The sequence below is a fragment of the Heteronotia binoei genome, chromosome 17 (genome assembly GCF_032191835.1).
Source record: "Heteronotia binoei isolate CCM8104 ecotype False Entrance Well chromosome 17, APGP_CSIRO_Hbin_v1, whole genome shotgun sequence".
Classification (NCBI taxonomy): Eukaryota; Metazoa; Chordata; class Lepidosauria; order Squamata; family Gekkonidae; genus Heteronotia; species Heteronotia binoei.
In genome coordinates this window covers 3,431,917-3,448,362 of record NC_083239.1, presented here as the reverse complement: position 1 = coordinate 3,448,362, position 16,446 = coordinate 3,431,917, and the positions used below count along the sequence as shown (strand labels likewise).

Sequence of the window (16,446 nt, the reverse complement as noted above, 5' to 3'; positions counted from 1 at the left end):
TCCCGAGGAAGCCTGTTCCACTGAGGAATTGCTCTAACAGTCAGGAAGTTCTTCCTAATGCTGAGCCAGAAACTCTTCTGATTTAATTTCAACCCATTGGTTCTTCTGGGGCCACAGAAAACAATTCCATACCATCCTCTAGATAGCGCTTCAAGTACTTGAAGATGGTGATCATATCACCTCTCAGCTGCCTCCTCTCCAGGCTAAACATGCCCAGCTCCATAAACCTTTCCTCATAGGACTTGGTCTCAGGACAGATCCTTGAGGCACTCCACTTGTCACTCCTCTCCAAGAGGATGAGGAACCATTCACAAGCACTCTTTGGGTGCGACCTGTCAACCAGTTACAGATCTAACTAACGGTAACAGGATCCAAACCACATTTTACCAACTTGTCAACAAGGATAGTATGTGGAACCTTATCAAAACCCTTACTGAAATCAAGATAAACAATGTCTACAGCATTCCCCTGATCCACAAGGTAGTCAGTTTCTCAAAAAAAGAGATCAGGTTAGTCTGACATGACTGGTTCTTGTGAAACCTATGCTGGCTCTTAGTTATCACAGCCATCCTTTCATTGAGGACCAACTGTTTGATTATTTGTTCTAAAACTTTTCCAGTTATAGACATCAAGCTGATGAGTCGGTAGTTACCTGGATCCTCTTTTTTCCCCTTCTTGAAGATGGGGACAACATTCGCCCGCCTCCAATCTTCCCGCACCTCTCCTGTTCTCCAAGAATTCTCAAAAATAAAAGCCAGAAGCTCAGAAATTACATCCGCAAGCTCTTTTAGAACCCTTGGATGCAATTCATCTGGTCCTGAGGACTTAGTTTCATTTAAAGAAACAAGGTGTTTATGGTACTACCCCAATGCTGATCCTAGGTTGGAACTTCATACCCTCCTTATATGTTCTTTTTTTGCCGTGTTGAGCACCGTTTCCCTCAGAAGAGAATACTGAGGAAAAGTAGGAATTGAGCAGTTCTGCCCTCTCTTCATTACCTGTTACAATTTCACTTTCTTGCCCTCGCAATGGGCCTACCATGTCCTTGCTCTTTTTTTTACTCTGAACATAAGAAAAGAACCCTTTTTTGTTGTTTTTAGCATCTTTGGCCAGCCTAAGCTCATGCTGAGCTTTAGCTTTCCTAACTTTCTCTCTACAAGCACTGTTGATTTCTTTATATTCATCCTTGCTTATAAGGCCCTCCTTCCAATTCCTAAAGGAGTCTTTTTTATTTCTCATGTCTTTAGAGAGCTGTTTATGGAGCCAACTCGGCTTCTTTAGGCTTTTTCCATTTTTTCTTCTCATAGGAATCGTCTGTGATTGCGCTTTCAGTATTTCGCTTTTAAGAAACTTCCACCCCTTCTGAACCCCCTTCTTCCTAAGTAATTCTGACCATGGGATTTTACTCAGCATAGTTCTAAGTAAAATCCCATGGTCAGAAATACTTAGGAAGAAGGGGGTTCAGGAGGGGTGGGAGTTTCTTAAAAGTGAAATACTGAAAGAGCAATCACAGACGATTCCTATGAGAAGGAAAAATGGGAAAAGCCTAAAGAAGCTGAGTTGGCACTATAGGCTTTTTCCATTTTTTCTTCTCATAGAAAAGAAAAGAAATATTCTTCAAAGAAATATTGTCATTGTGGTCCTTAAGAAAGGTGCAACATATCAGAATACATATACATATCCTATGTGCCCATGAACCTGTCTAGCTAGGAGACAGCCAGCGTGGTGTGGGTGTTGAGGTGCTCAACCAATAAGAAAGTGGCTGTGTCCCAGCATTCCAACCACAATATCACTCTGGCTCCCTAGCATTTCTGGGAGATCCTGTTCTCATTTGCACAGGCTTCCAATGAGTGATCAAGGAAGAAACTCAGAAAGCTCTTGCAACACCAGGAGGCATTACCAAACACTGTGGAGACAAAGGAAGAGCTGGAGTCAAAGGGGCACCTGCCACGACCTCTCTCCAGGCTGTGAGCTTCCAGATGAAACAGATGGACCTGGAGAGAAAAGCACAAAAACCATGAAAAATGGAATGGAACTTTCAAGAGAGTATGTCATCCAATGTGGTGAGTCATAAGCTGACAGGGCTTTTTGCATGCCAATGTAATGGCTGTCCATCACACGAATGTCATGAGATATTTGATCCAAATATACTGTGGAGAAGCCCACTTGTCACAGTCCCCTCACCCGGGCAAACACAACAGGCAAAACCAATTGGGTGCAATAATGCCTTTGCATGGTGTTCTGAATGTCAAAGGGCATTGAAATCTGGAGGTACAGAAAGATGGCTGTGAAGCAGAAAACGCCTTCTGTCGTGCAGTGGTGTTACGTTGTTTTATTTTCTTTTAATTCTTCAGAAGTTCAAGCAATCCAAAATATTTTAACTGCCTGTAATCTGGAGTAATTATAATCTGGAGTTATTAACCACAGATGACCTGGACCTGATTGTTAGTTATAGGTGCTCATTAATTACAAGTTGAATACTTGGCTCAGATATTTCAGCATTAGAGATGTGCAAGATTTTATTTTATTATTTTTTGTATGTGTGTGGGGTGGGGGAGTTGGATCCTTAACATTTCATTATTGCCTTGAAAATCTGAATTTAAGTATTGGTATTGGATTGGAATACGGGTAAAATTCAGGAATCCTGAATTTATTGGCTCTATTATAACCTATGGGGCGATTATAGTCAATGGCAAATATCCTAGGGTATATTTAGTGGGCTGGGGGAGGGAGTTTGAGACAGAGGCACCAAATTTGCAATATACCTCCTGGAGCCTCTCCCCAAAAGAACCGCCAAATTTCAAAAAGATTGGACCAGGGGATCCAATTCTATGGGCAGCCAAAGAGGGTGCCCCCATCTTCCATTGTTTCTAATGGGCGAGGAAGCAAGACAGGTGTACAACAAACCAGCAGATTCTCCCAGAGAGTCTCTGCAGTAGAAAATGAGGTGTGGGGGGCATGTTTGCAAGACCACCCTTTTTCGATTGGCCTTCACCAACTAAAGGGAAACTGCTAGTGGAATCTATATAATAGCACCAATATGTTAATTTTAATGATTTTACTGATCTTAGAGTTTTTGTAGATTTCAATTAATGTGTTAATTAGTTATGTTTAAATACTTTGTAAACTATTGTATTGACTGTGTTGTAAGCCGGCCTGAGCCTGCTTCGACGGAGAGGGCGGGATATAAATAAAAATTTGATTGATTGATTATCAAAGATTTCAGGTTTTCACGGCTGGTAACATCATTAGGGTTTGTAGAATCTTTCGGGATCAAGTGCCGTGTTCTACTGGAGAAAGTTTTCCTTTCAGACGTTTCGTTCTCAGCTGCGGAGAACATCCTCAGTGGCTGATTGATTGATTGAAGACCAGCAACAGAATCAGTGGAAAGTACCCAGCAAAACCAGTGCCAAAACCCAACAGGACTAAGTTCAGATCTGAGAATCTCTAAAGCAAAGTGAGGATTTCTGCAAGGACAGCAGAACTAGTGCAATGCACTAGTGCCCAGCAGCAGAACCCAATGCCAACCTAGGGGTGTGCATTTGGCTCGGCCGAGCTGAAAACATACCTGAATCAGCCCATGGGGCTGCATTCGGCACTAGCTAGAACCAAATCAGAGAACCAAATAATAGAATCATAGACCAATTTCGCACTCACCCTTACGCCGCCCGCACATCCGTCCTCCCGATTTCCCACTATTTGCACTGGGGCTGCAGCAAATATCACGGCTTTCGGGCAGCAAAATGTTTCCTGCAGCCCTGACACAAATAGTGGGAAATCAGGAGGGCGCCATGCAGAGAAGACAGACATGAGGGCGGAGTAAGGTGAGTGCGAAATTGGCCATAGAGTTAGAAGCGACCTCCAGGGTCATCTAGTCCAACCCCCTGCACAATGCAGGAAACTCACAAATACCTCCCCATGCATTCACAGGATCTTCATTGCTGTCAGATGGCCACCCAGTCTCTGTTTAAAAACCTCCAAGGAAAGAGAGCCCACCACCTCCTGCTGGTTCTGCTCCTACCTTCTGGGGCCACGGAAAGCAATTCCACACCATCCTCTATGTGACAACCCTTCAAATACTTGGAAGATGGTGATCATATCATACCTCAGCCGCTTCCTCTCCAGGCTAAACATGCCCAGCTCCTTCAACCTTTGGGGGTGGAGCCAGGAGACATTGGGGGTGGAGCCAGGAGCAAGGCTGTGACAAGCATAATTGTACTCCAAAGGGAGTTCTGCCCATCACATTTAAAGGAACAGCACACCTTTTTAAATGCCTTTCTTCCATAGGAAATAATGAAGGATAGGGGCACCATCTTTTGGGGCTCATAGAATTGGACCCCCTGGTCCAATCATTTTGAAACTTGGGGAGTATTTTCGGGAGAGGCACTAGATGCTATATGGAAAATTTGGTGCCTCTACCTCAAAACATAGCCCCCCCCAGAGCCCCCAATACCTGCGGATCAATTCCCCATTATTCCCTATGGGAATCGTTCTCCATAGGGAATAATAAAATGCCCAGTAGACATTTCCCTCTCCCCCTCACGCTTTCTAAAGTGGGGGGAGGGCCTCCAAACCAGGGAATCCCCTGCCCCCTCCCTCTGTCTCACACACAAATACTTACTGGGTCTTGTTCCTGCAGAACTTTTCTTGATCTGAAAACGAAAGCAAAACAAAGGGAGGGGCCGTTCTCCAAAGCCCTTCCTGCTTCCTGCTTCCTGCTCAGCCTTAAAGGCACATATTTTAAAAACAGACCTGCAGGAGCTCTAAAACTACATGGTGACTGTGAGGTGTGGGGCTTCTCCCGCCGGCCAGCTGTTTGGGGGTGGGGAGAAGCCTATAAAAACAGGGGATCCCCCGCTGGGACCTGGGGATTGGGAAGCCTATCTGAGAGTCAGGTAACACTTGGTGACCTTGGTACCATCGTGCATACTTTCTCAGGGCAGAATTTATTACTTGGTAAGGTACAGACACAACAGTCAAAAGGATCCATGAGCAAAGTAAGAATCAGCCAAACTTGGACCCAAGTGGTTACAATAATCGCATAATAACCATGAGGTTGAAATCATGGCAAGAGGCACTCCAGACACATATACTTAACCTTCTCCCTTAATGCATAGATCAAATAGTCTAAGAGCCACATGACCCACAATGAAATTAGCATGTACCTCTGGATGTAAGGAGAAAACACCCAGTGCAATTCAGAGTTCTGCACAGCATGTACATTCCATGTTAGGATGTAAGTATAATTCAGTCCTAGGAGCAAGGGAAGGAATGAGAGGCAAGGGAAGAATAACCCAGATGACACCTTAACAGGGGGAAAAAAACAAGCCACCACTTTTACTGAAAGCAGTTGTAGGAACACTGGCTCAGCATAGGACATGGATCTCAGCAAAGGGTGACCCAACCGTTGGTTGATAGCAGCAGCCATCCCTCCCAGCTCACCTGCCCCTGGAGTTTAACCCATGCTTGAGTAGAAACAGAGCAATCAACAGACTCCACATTTACCGCCATTCTCACCATCATTCTCCAATTCCAATTATTGACTTTTGCTGTTTTCCCATGCAACGTATACTATCCACACCAAAGACCAAACTATTATTCTTTCAATTTGTTAATTTCACTCTTTTGCCATTGGATTCCAACTTCGTGCTATTTCGCATGCTTAACTCTACCCACAAGCACTGCTAACTGTACCCCCATTTCATTGTCTGATGGAGTGTGCTTCTAGCACACAAAAGCTTACATTCTCAATAAAACTTTGTTGGTCTTAAAGGTGCTACTTGACTCTTGCTTTGTTCTACTGCTTCAGACCAACACGGTTTCCCGCCTGATGAGATCCAGACAGAGTAAAACCAGAAAGCATTTATTAAAAGGAATATTACAAATACATGGGCTGGAGAATTAGGATATCTCATGCTTATCAAATAGTATCAAGTGCTCAAATGTTCAATGCCCCCAAATTCAATCCAGCCTGATTCCCAAGCCACCACAAGAGATGGGCAACTGCCCAGCTCTCACCAAAGCACCTACAGCCTCACCCAAGAAAGCAGGGTGTCATGAAACCAAATGTCCCCATTCAGAGAAGTGTGTGCCACCTGCCCCAAAAAGGGCTTCCTGTCTGAGGGAAATGCCCAGACATCATATGCTGGAAAACCTGGGGCCTCTATAAGCTTCCTGGACCTTTGCTCATCATGCCTTGTGATGTCCACTTTGTCCAGGGAGAAAACCTCACTCCATTTGCATCGTTCCAGCAACTCAGACTAGAAAAGTCAGAGGCCGAAAACAATCTTCTGTACTGTTAACTTTAAATCTGCAGTGAACATTAAGTCTGCATCCTTGGCCACCACTTTCAATGAGATCTGAACACACCGGGAAAGTAGGCGGTAGTGAACAAGATGCAGTTTAACAAGGATAAGTGCTAAGTTCTTTTTGTTAAGTGCTGAGTTCCGATGTAACCCATGACCCAATCAGCATGAAGTCTAATGGTTAGTCACCATGACCATGGTCTGATTGTCACACCAAAAGAGCACACACCTGTTCCTGAACAAAATTTGAATCCAGTGGCACCTTTAAGACCAAGACAGTTTAATAAAAAACGCAAGCTTTCAGTTCTATGTAGACAGAATGAAGTGGTTTGCAAGCCTAGGGACCAAGCCCTGTGAGGAAAGGCAGAGGGACATGGGAATGTTCAGTCTGGAGAAGAGAAGGTTGAGCGGGGGCATGATTGTTTTTGAAGGGCTGTCACTTAGAGGAGGTATTGAAGTATTTGAAGGGCTGTCACTTAGAGGAGGGCAGGGAGCTGTTTCTGTTGGCAGAAGAAGAGCGGACTCAACAATAATGAATTCAAATTAAGAGTGGGAAGGTACTGTCTGCACATTGAGGAAAACTTTTTTACAGCAAGAATTGTTCAACAGTGGAATCAGCTACTTAGGGAGGTGGTGAGCTCCCTCTCACTGGCAGTCTTTAAGCAGCAGTTGGATGAATACTTCTTAGGGATGCTCTAGGCTGATCCTGCATTGAGCACGGGGTTGGACAAGGTGGCCTGAATGGCCCCTTCCAATTCTGTGATTCTATGATTCTGTGACTAAACCCATCTAGAAGGAGGTGTGCAGCAGTGAAATTTTAGCAAAGGGCGAAGGGGCTAAATGACAAGGCTCACACTAGTGGAGCCATGGAAGATACTTTGAGGGGCTAACGGTGGCAGCAGGGGAGATACCTGGCCTTCACGTCCTTTTTGCTGCTGGTTTCAATGGAAGGTCAGCTACACTGAATGGATTGGTAGTTGCTGTGGCTCCGATGGCAGAAGGGCCTATATTGTGGTTGAAGCAGCTTTCACAGTTGTGCTTCAATTTACACCAAGCATTTGCCCTAATTCTGGGCAGATTCCCACCTAACAGCCACTCTAGATGCCCTGACTTGCTCAGGTCTGCCCTTATTATTATTATTATTTTAAAGTTTATCTATATTCCAGCCATTCCCCCGTAGCAGCTCAGGGCAGAGCACAACATAATAACAAAATCACAATAAAATCATATAATAATAAAGTCAATTTCAGTATTCAATAAAACAAAATAGCCCGGCAGAACAATATGATGAGATGGTGCAGCAGCACAGTGCAGCAAATCAACACAGCAAGATAGTACAGTAGGGGAGGCCAACCGATCTAATGGGTAGATGCCTGCCGCCTCACCTGAAGACGTGGTGGAACAGCTCCGTTTTACAGGCCCTGTGAAAGGCTAGCAAGCCGGGTAGGGCCCGGATCTCTATAGGGAGCTGATTCCACCAGGTTGGGGCAAGGACCAAAAAAGACCTGGGCCTGGTAGAGGCAAGACGGGCATATTTTGGGCTGAGGACAGTCAGCCTATCTTGGGATGCCGAGCAAAGCAACCTCTGGGGTATATATGGGAAGAGGCGGTCCCACAAGTATGCTGGTCTCAGGTTGCGTAAGGCTTTGAAAGTCAGAACTAACACCTTGAAGCAGATCCGGTACTCTATGGGCAGCCAGTGCAGGCCACGGAGAACCGACTGCATGCTCACCTGTATAGGTGATGCAGTCAGCAGGCGAGAATCATAGAGTTGTATGGGAGCTCCAGGGTCATCTAGTTCAACCCCCTGCACAATGCAGGAATGCCCCGCCCCCTAAATTCACAAGATCCACACTGCTGTCAGATGGCCATCTAGCCTCTGTTTAAAAACCTCCAAAGAAGGAGAGTCCACCACCTCCTGAGGAAGCCTGTTCCACTGAAGAACCACTCAGACTGTCAGGAATTTCTTCCTAATGTTGAGCTGGAAACTCTTTTGATTTAATTACAACCCACTGGTTCTGGTTCTACCTTCTGGAGCCACAGAAAACAATTCTGCACCATCCTCTAGATGACAGCCCTTCAAATACTTGGAGATCGTGACTGTATCACCTCTCAGCCACCTCCTCTCCAGGCTAAACATGCCCAGCTCCTTCAACCTTTCTTTGTAGGACTTTGTCTCTAGACCCCTCACCATCTTTGTCGTCCTCCTCTGGACCCGTTCCAGTTTGTCTATATCCTTCTTAAAATGTGGTGCCCAAAACTGAACACAGTGATCCAGGTGAGGTCTTACCAGAGCAGAGCAAAGCGATACCATCACTTCACATGATCTGGACACTATACTTCTGTTAATACGTCCCAAAATTGGATTTAGCTTTTTAGCCACCGCATCACACAGTTGACTCGTGTTCAGCGTATGGTCCACTAAGACCCCTAGATCCTTTTTGCACATACTTCGGCTCAGACAAGTTCTCCCCTATCCCATAACCATGCATGGGATTTTTCTTACCTAAATGCAGAACTTTACATTTATCTCTGTTAAAATTCATTTTATTGGTTTTAGCCCAGTTTTCCAGCCTGTCAAGATTATCCTTTATCCTGTTTCTGTCTTTTACTGTATTTGCAACCCCTCCCAATTTAGTATCATCGGCATATTTAATAAGCATCCCCTCTATTCCTCCATCCAAATCATTGATAAAGATGTTGAACAAAACAGGTCCCAGGACAGATCCTTGAGGCACTCCACTTGTCACTCCTCTCCAAGAGGATGAGGAACCATTCACAACCAGTTACAGATCCACCTAACGGTAACAGGATCCAAACCACATTTTACGAACTTGTCAACAAGGATAGTATGTGGAACCTTATCAAAAGCCTTACTGAAATCAAGATCAACTATGTCTACAGCATTCCCCTGATCCAGCAAGGTAGTCACTTTCTCAAAAAAAAAGAGATCAGGTTAGTCTGACATGCCTTGTTCTTGAGAAACTCATGCTGAGAGAGGCAATCAGGAGCATGGTTGGGCTTAAAACTGTCTGTCATTTTTCTGTCTTTGATCCACTTTTTTGGGGAAAGCAGGGGCAGATTTCTGGGGGGAGCACTCTGCAAAGATGGGTTATCTGCACCAGCAATACCAATTCCTGTTACTGGGAGCTGCTGTTTGACCCCCCCCCCCCCCCCATCAATACACACATATCACTCGATGTGAGACTGGAGGCAGAAGGAGGGAGCAAAACATCTACTTTTTTATTGGACATCTTCCTGCAAGTTGAAAAACTCTGCTCTCTGGAAGTGTTTCTCCTGGAAAAATTTCTCCCCCCTTGCCCCTCAGAGGAACCACATCCCCACCAGTTTCAACAGCAACTTGACAAACACCGCCATGGTAGATGCTGACACTGCCAAAGCACAAACTGCACAACAGACCAATCAACCTAGGAGCTTCTGTCACTCTATGGGTTGCCCAGAGTAGCCCTGTGGCAGCGAGCAGAAGGGGATGGGGGAGTGAGGAGGAGAGAAAGGGGGGGAGGCTTTAGTGTGCCCCATTGTGCCTTCAAGATGAGAGCAGCCTGGTGGGGAGCATTCTCCTCTGACCTCAGCTTGGAGAAGCCACGCTGACCCCCGCCCAGTGACTTTTGCCTTCAAGGTAAAAGCAGCCGGGCAGGGCTCATTATCCTCTGAGCCCAGCTTCCCTCTTCCTACCCACTTTTCTGTTATTTCTGAGGCTAATATGATTTTCGTTGGGATGCTATCTTCATATAGGACATCTGGGTATTTGTGTCCATAAAGGACTTGTAGGGTATACTACCTACCTCTGATTGATGGCCAACTCTGATAAAAGCACAGATGGGATCAAAGGCCCCTGTCCCACAAGCCATGAGATGTGTTCTGTTGTAACAATGCAGGACACGGATGTAATTTGCACACTCTTCCTATGGTGAGAAAGAAGGAATTTTTAAAAACAAACGTAAAGACAAAAAAAAACCAATTTCAGTTGTTATTACAATGACATGGAAGCCTTTGAACAATTATTCATGTAGTGTGTACTTATGCTCTTCACTAGTAATTGAAGCCTTTGAACTGAGGATAACTGGAAGGACAAAAATAGCAAATAAGAGGGGGGCAGAGAATTCTCAGGATGTTGCCACATCATAGTATAAAATCATGAGATTATGGGGGGTTTTAGGAAGCAGAATATGGGATGACATCTAGAAGACGGGGGAAGCTGAGATATATAGCGCCTAGTGAATCCGGGTACAGAGTCTGGCTCTGAGAAATATTTCACAATTGAGCTGGAGGAACATGAAAGCAAAGTTAATAGTAAAAGCTTTCACCAAGCCAAACAGAAAATAGTCTGGTTCTTTTCCTGAAGACCTGTGAGGTGGAAGCTGAATCTGTGAAACCATGACATGATGAAGCTACACAAATTCGTTATTTCAGCCAACTACTGGAATCTTGTCCGTCTGTCTGTGGCCTGTCCCGCACAGGAAGGTACAAACAGTGACCCAACAAGCCAACCTGAAGCTCACGGTAACAGGGCAGTTCCAAGCAGGCTCCATAACTAGGAGCTAACAGGCTAAGTTCCTGGTGGTAGGTCACCCACAACAACTGCAAGGCTTGTTCGTCTTGGAAACAAACGTGAAATTAAAAAACAGAGGAAGATGAATTAGAGGCTTTAAAATAGAACTGATTTAAAGGTTACTGAAAACTAACATTGAGGGTCCGTAAATATTGCTGCTCATCTTGTTTTCTGTAACTGTTTTCTGTAGCTGAGCTTGGCTTCAATTCATAAAAAAGAAGATGGTTGTTGATTTATGAGGAGACTGCCTATGTGCTGTCAGCTGCATGGAAATTGCAGGTAAACTTGACTTCATGCCAGCTGAATGGATTCCTATTCTGATGGAAGTTACAGAATGATCATAGTTGATGTAGCATAGTCACTTGTTCTCTGTTTGGATTGCAAGAAGTTACAAGTAAGGAGAGGTTCTTCATTTCTTCGCTATTGTACTGCCATGGTTGCCCAGAGACCAGTCCACAACTTCCCTAGTTTACCACGAGTGTGCCTCGGGTGGAGTTCTCACAACATATTCCTCATGACATTCACTGGCACATTATCTATTGTAGCTAACTGGGGTAGACACTTAATCAGAGTGTTATGGGAGAAACTGTGGGATGTCATTGTTTAAGTTGTTAGAGTAAGAGGAACCTTGCATATTTGAGACAGCAGGAGTGCTGTGTTTGTCTTAACTAAAGAGACTATAACCGTTTTCCCACACAGTTTATCTCGGAGTGACGTCCCTCTTCACCGTGCAGCGTCTGCTCGGATTTCCCACCATCTGCTCCGCAGAAGCAGGAAGAGCTGCAGCTTTTGCGTCGCTAACGTAAACTGGGTTTTAGCGATTTACATTTGCAACGCAGAAGCCCCGGCACTTCCTGCTTCTGCAGAGCAGATGGTGGGAAATCCAAGCAGACGCTGCACGGTGAAGAGGGACGTCACTCCGAGGTAAGCTGTGTGGGAAAACGGTTTATGGTTTTTTCTACAGATGCCTCTCCTTTGTTTGCAAGCAACCTAGGAGCCCTTCCTTTCTCCTGTTCATGTTCTCTTGCTTTGTCTGCAGAACAAAAGAACAGTATACACATTTCTAATTCTTCCATGAAGGCAGGCAGGCACATCCAGACATGCCTGCAGCTCAGACTAGTATGTACAATGGCCACAAGCAGCAACCTGTATTTAGAGAGAATTGATTGGATGGAAATGGAAATTACTCCAGCAAAGTAAGTTTTCTATTTTCTCTCACACACTTTCTCTCACACACCTAATGTTGTGTTACCCTTTGCCACCTATTTCATTTTAATTCTCTACAGCATGTGTCCCACTAGGCCATGCCTTAACTAGACAATAAAGGAATTTTGTTGTTAATACATACAGCATATCTTCCTTTGAGTCTGCATTCCTCTATTTGCAGAGGTGTACTAGGCCAATGGATCTGCAATAAAATAAGAAGTTTTTTTGTAATAATCTACTAAAACTATAATAGTCTACATAAACACATATATGAATAACAATCTGGATTTTGTATTCAGTTTTAATTCCTCTTGCCCATAGTACAATGCTATGACAGGTGGATTGCCTCTAAACCAATTTCAATTTTCCATTGCTTTGTAAATTAGGTAAAGTAATGCATTATGATATTTCTGCATGTTTTTCATCAGTGACCACATACTGCTTCAAATTATCCCAATTTGCATGCGTATTTTTCTGGCTTTAGTTTTCACTTAGGATTTTTTATTTTCTCTCCAGGGTCTTTTGAGACCACTTGTACCCCAATCTGTTCCTGAAAGCTGATTTTGAATTGCATTTTTCCTAGTTTCTATTGGTTTTCTTTGTCTCACTCACCCCAGCTCACTTTTCAATGAATGGACTGTCATAATGTTAAACCATTTTCCCCAAAGACTAGTGATTTAATTTTGGGGGGAGGGGGAACTGGCCCTAAAATATCGATATATCTTTGAAGTGTTCTCTGAATTCCCAGCTTTCATATTTTTAAGTAAGTCTCTTTTTCCTTCCCTCATGGAGATATGCCTTTTTCCTTATATCTCCATGAGATCTTTCAAATCTGTAATTCGTGGTCATTGTATACCACTTAGTTCATCATTGAAAAAAAAGAAGACTGTACACATGAGGGATTTTAGGAATAAGATGAAAGAATTGGAAACAAAATACAAAGCAACAGGCAGTAAAAAAAATTTAAGCAATTGGTTAGTCAGAGAAAATTATTAGAAGCCCTGGAAACTACTCAAATAGCAAAAAAAAATTTTTATCATACATTAGACAGACATACTGGGTGCGTTCCCCTAAATCAGTTAAGCTATTAAACTGGAGGGTTAAACAAAAAAGAGCCACTAGAGAGATATATGCTATAAAAACTCAATCAGGCTCTACTGTAACAAATTCTGAAGGTATAGTAGAAGCATTTGTAGAGAACTACACAAAACTTTACACTTCTTCGAATCCACAACAAATGGACATAGAACGTTATTTGATGGAGAATGTTAATAAACCCATAGAAGAAGAACATAAAGCCTATGTAGAGGAACCTATAGAGCAAAAGGAAGTAGAATTAGCAATAAAACAACTTCGTACTAATACAGCTCCAGGTTTAGATGGCTACCCTCTGGAATTTTATAAGTATTTCAAAGACATCTTAATGCAACCACTTTTAGAATTATTAAATAACACTTTACAGGCATGACAAATCCCACATACTTGGACACAATCGCAAACAAAAAGAAGGTAAAGATTCTACAAATCCAGCATCTTACTGACCAATCTCACTCTTGAACGTAGATATGAATATTTACGCCAAAATATTGGCAAATCATTTGAAATAAATTCTCCCACTGTATATTCGTAGAAATAAAAATGGTTTTGTCAAAAATAGAGATTTGGTAGTTCGCAGAACTCTAGGAATAATACAACACTATAGACAGAATAAATTGGGATCTGCAATATGTGCAGTAGATATGCATAAAGCATTTGATAGTATAGAAGTACCATATATAAAAGCAGTACTTAAAACCATGAATTTTGGAACAAACTTTTTAAAAACAATGACAGCTCTATACAGAAAACCCATAACACAAATAGCGATTAACCAAAATATATCCAAAGGCATAGCTTTGCAGAAAAGGACTAGGCAGGGATGTCCTCTTTCCCCTCTAATTTTTATTATTGGAATAGAACCTTTAGCAAATTTAATAAGGAATAATAAAGAAATTACAGGAGTTTATATTCACAATCACCATCATAAATTTAATTTATTTGCAGATGATTTATGTCTCTATTTGATGAATTTGGAGACATCACTGGACCAAGCATTACAAACATTACAAACGTTTAGTGTTGCTTTTACTTCCAAAACCGCAAGTAGACAAAACAATAAATTCCTTCTCACTTTTTAGCAGTTTTTAACACTGTCCTTTATATTTATAAAATCCAAATTTCACCTCTTCCTTCCCTCTTCTTCCAAGCTCTCTATATGTTCTTTTCCCACCTTTTAACTTTGTCCCTTTAAGCTATAAATAGCTCCGGAATGAAAAAATAATCTTCTGTACCTTTTCTTCCAATTATCCAAGTTTCCACTGGTCTTTCAAAGCTTTAGATGTTTAGCAATGTCCAAGAAGGTTAGGATCCTGACGAGCTTATGTCAAATAAATGACTCTGGGCACTTCTGCAGACGATGTCTATGCAACTTCTCCTGAGACCCCTCAAAGCCTCAAAGAAGTCCCCTCCGGGGCTCCCTTTTAGCCAAGGTAAATCTCCTTAAAGTTTTCTGTGCATGTCTTGGACTATTCTCTAACTGAGAAAAGTAGGCAGAAGGCATTAATTTGCCTTCCACTACCCCGAACAGAAGTTCCAGCCTGCTCCCGTTATGAGAGACAGCTCAGCTCAGCATTTTCCTCCCCCGGAAGTCCTCAAACATTACAAACGTTTAGTGACCTGTCAGGTCTAAAAGTAAACCCAGAAAAACCAGAGTTCTATCCAATACAAATCTCAAAGGAAACAAGTAGAAATTTAGTTTAAAAATATGCTATTCCATGGGTTAAAAAAACATGGAGACATCTAGGGGTTAAAATACCTATAAATCTAGATGATTCATTAAAAGTCAATTTTAACACCATATTTCAGGACATTAAAACCAATTTTCTTTTGAAGAAAAAAATAATTTATTTGATTATAAATTCTTCAAATACATTACATTACATCTGTATGTCATACATCCTGTTATTGTTTCCTGTTTCATAATCCAGTTACAAATAAATAAACAAAAACAATAAAAATACAAAATCCACAAAATTATTAAAACAGAGAGCAAAGGTAGATTGTTTCCTAAATGTTACAAAACGGTAACATACACCCACATGCTTCACCCATTGCACAGGAGAGACTAGTGAGAACCTCCCCTGAAGCAATGAACTCAAAGAGTGGAACATGTGACAGACTGCACTTTTAAAAGCTTAGATACAGATAAAGGACTGTGAAGAGTTAATTTTGCAGAGAGCCAGAAAGCCTTGAGCGATAGGCTTCTTCAAGTAATTTGATTGGTTAGCATCCATTAAATAAAGACAAAGTTTTGAGCATTCATTCTGAATTCAGCCCTGTCTGAGAGCAACTTAATATCGATGGAGAATGGGGAAAGTTCACAAGAGGAGTAGGTAGTTAGAAGAAGTCTCCCATTCAGGCCAAAAAATGGGGATAGATCTTCTAGAGAGTGGAGAAAAATCCCTTCCCAGTTAAAACAGGGAAATAGCTCTGAAGAGTGAGACAGCAAAGATGTGCGGAAAGGAGCAAGCAAGGAGGGAAGGGAAATGAAACTGCAACATTAAGGCTGTCTGGAAGTCACCACAGCTTAACCTATTTCGCAAGGCTGTTGTGAGGACAAATTGGGGGAAACAACACCCTGAGATGTTTGAAAAAAATGATGGGATAAAAATGTAGCTATAGACACTTCATGGTAGAATAGTAACTATTTAACATGAATTTCTCTTCTCAAATCAACATTTAAATGGGACATTGCATACGAAATTTGTTCCAGTTAAGTTTGCTGTGGATCTTCTTCATAGTTCCATTTCTAAACATTTGAGCAATGCTTCATTCTTTCTAAAAATAAAACCCCTTAATTGTTTTTTTTAATTATTATACAGAACATAAATAGTTACTATACCTCTTTGTAATTCTCAATGATTTGGTCTAAACTGAGGGAATACATCAGATTCTTTCCTCCCACAAAGAGCCGATCTTGATACTCATCCAGAAGCATTACATGAAGACCAAGGTATCCAGATGGACTATGAAAGACTGACGTTCTGTTCAAGTCCCAGAGCTCTGAAATACAACCAGAATGTTCATATCAATACTGAAGAGTGTAGCTTCATGTGGTAACTTCATAATCTCCTGGGAAAAGCAACTGACTGGATGTTAAACTGTTCTGTGATCTCTAAATTAATAGAAACTTCATAGAAAACCTGGGGATCATTTCAAAACTGCCTTCATGCGACTATGAGCAGGCCTTTTTAATTTAATCTTTCTGTTTGTAGAGGCAATAATAAAAGAATACCTATGTTGTTTTGCCAAAAGAATATGTCC

General features: G+C 42.3%; 1 protein-coding gene across 1 annotated transcript in view; it reads right to left on the bottom strand.

Moving 5' to 3' along the window:
- The window catches only part of SEMA3E (semaphorin 3E), a 133,954-nt gene extending 117,773 nt beyond the window's left edge, over positions 1-16,181 (bottom strand). Inside the window, exons 1-4 of the mRNA XM_060258235.1 lie at positions 16,025-16,181; positions 12,227-12,286; positions 10,112-10,231; positions 1,901-1,994 (exon numbers count right to left, since the gene is read on the bottom strand). Coding sequence (XP_060114218.1) covers positions 1,901-1,994; positions 10,112-10,231; positions 12,227-12,286; positions 16,025-16,120 — 370 coding nt within the window. The 5' untranslated portion in view covers positions 16,121-16,181. The remainder of the gene's footprint in view (positions 1-1,900; positions 1,995-10,111; positions 10,232-12,226; positions 12,287-16,024) is intronic.
- Between the last annotated feature and the right edge of the window lie 265 nt (positions 16,182-16,446).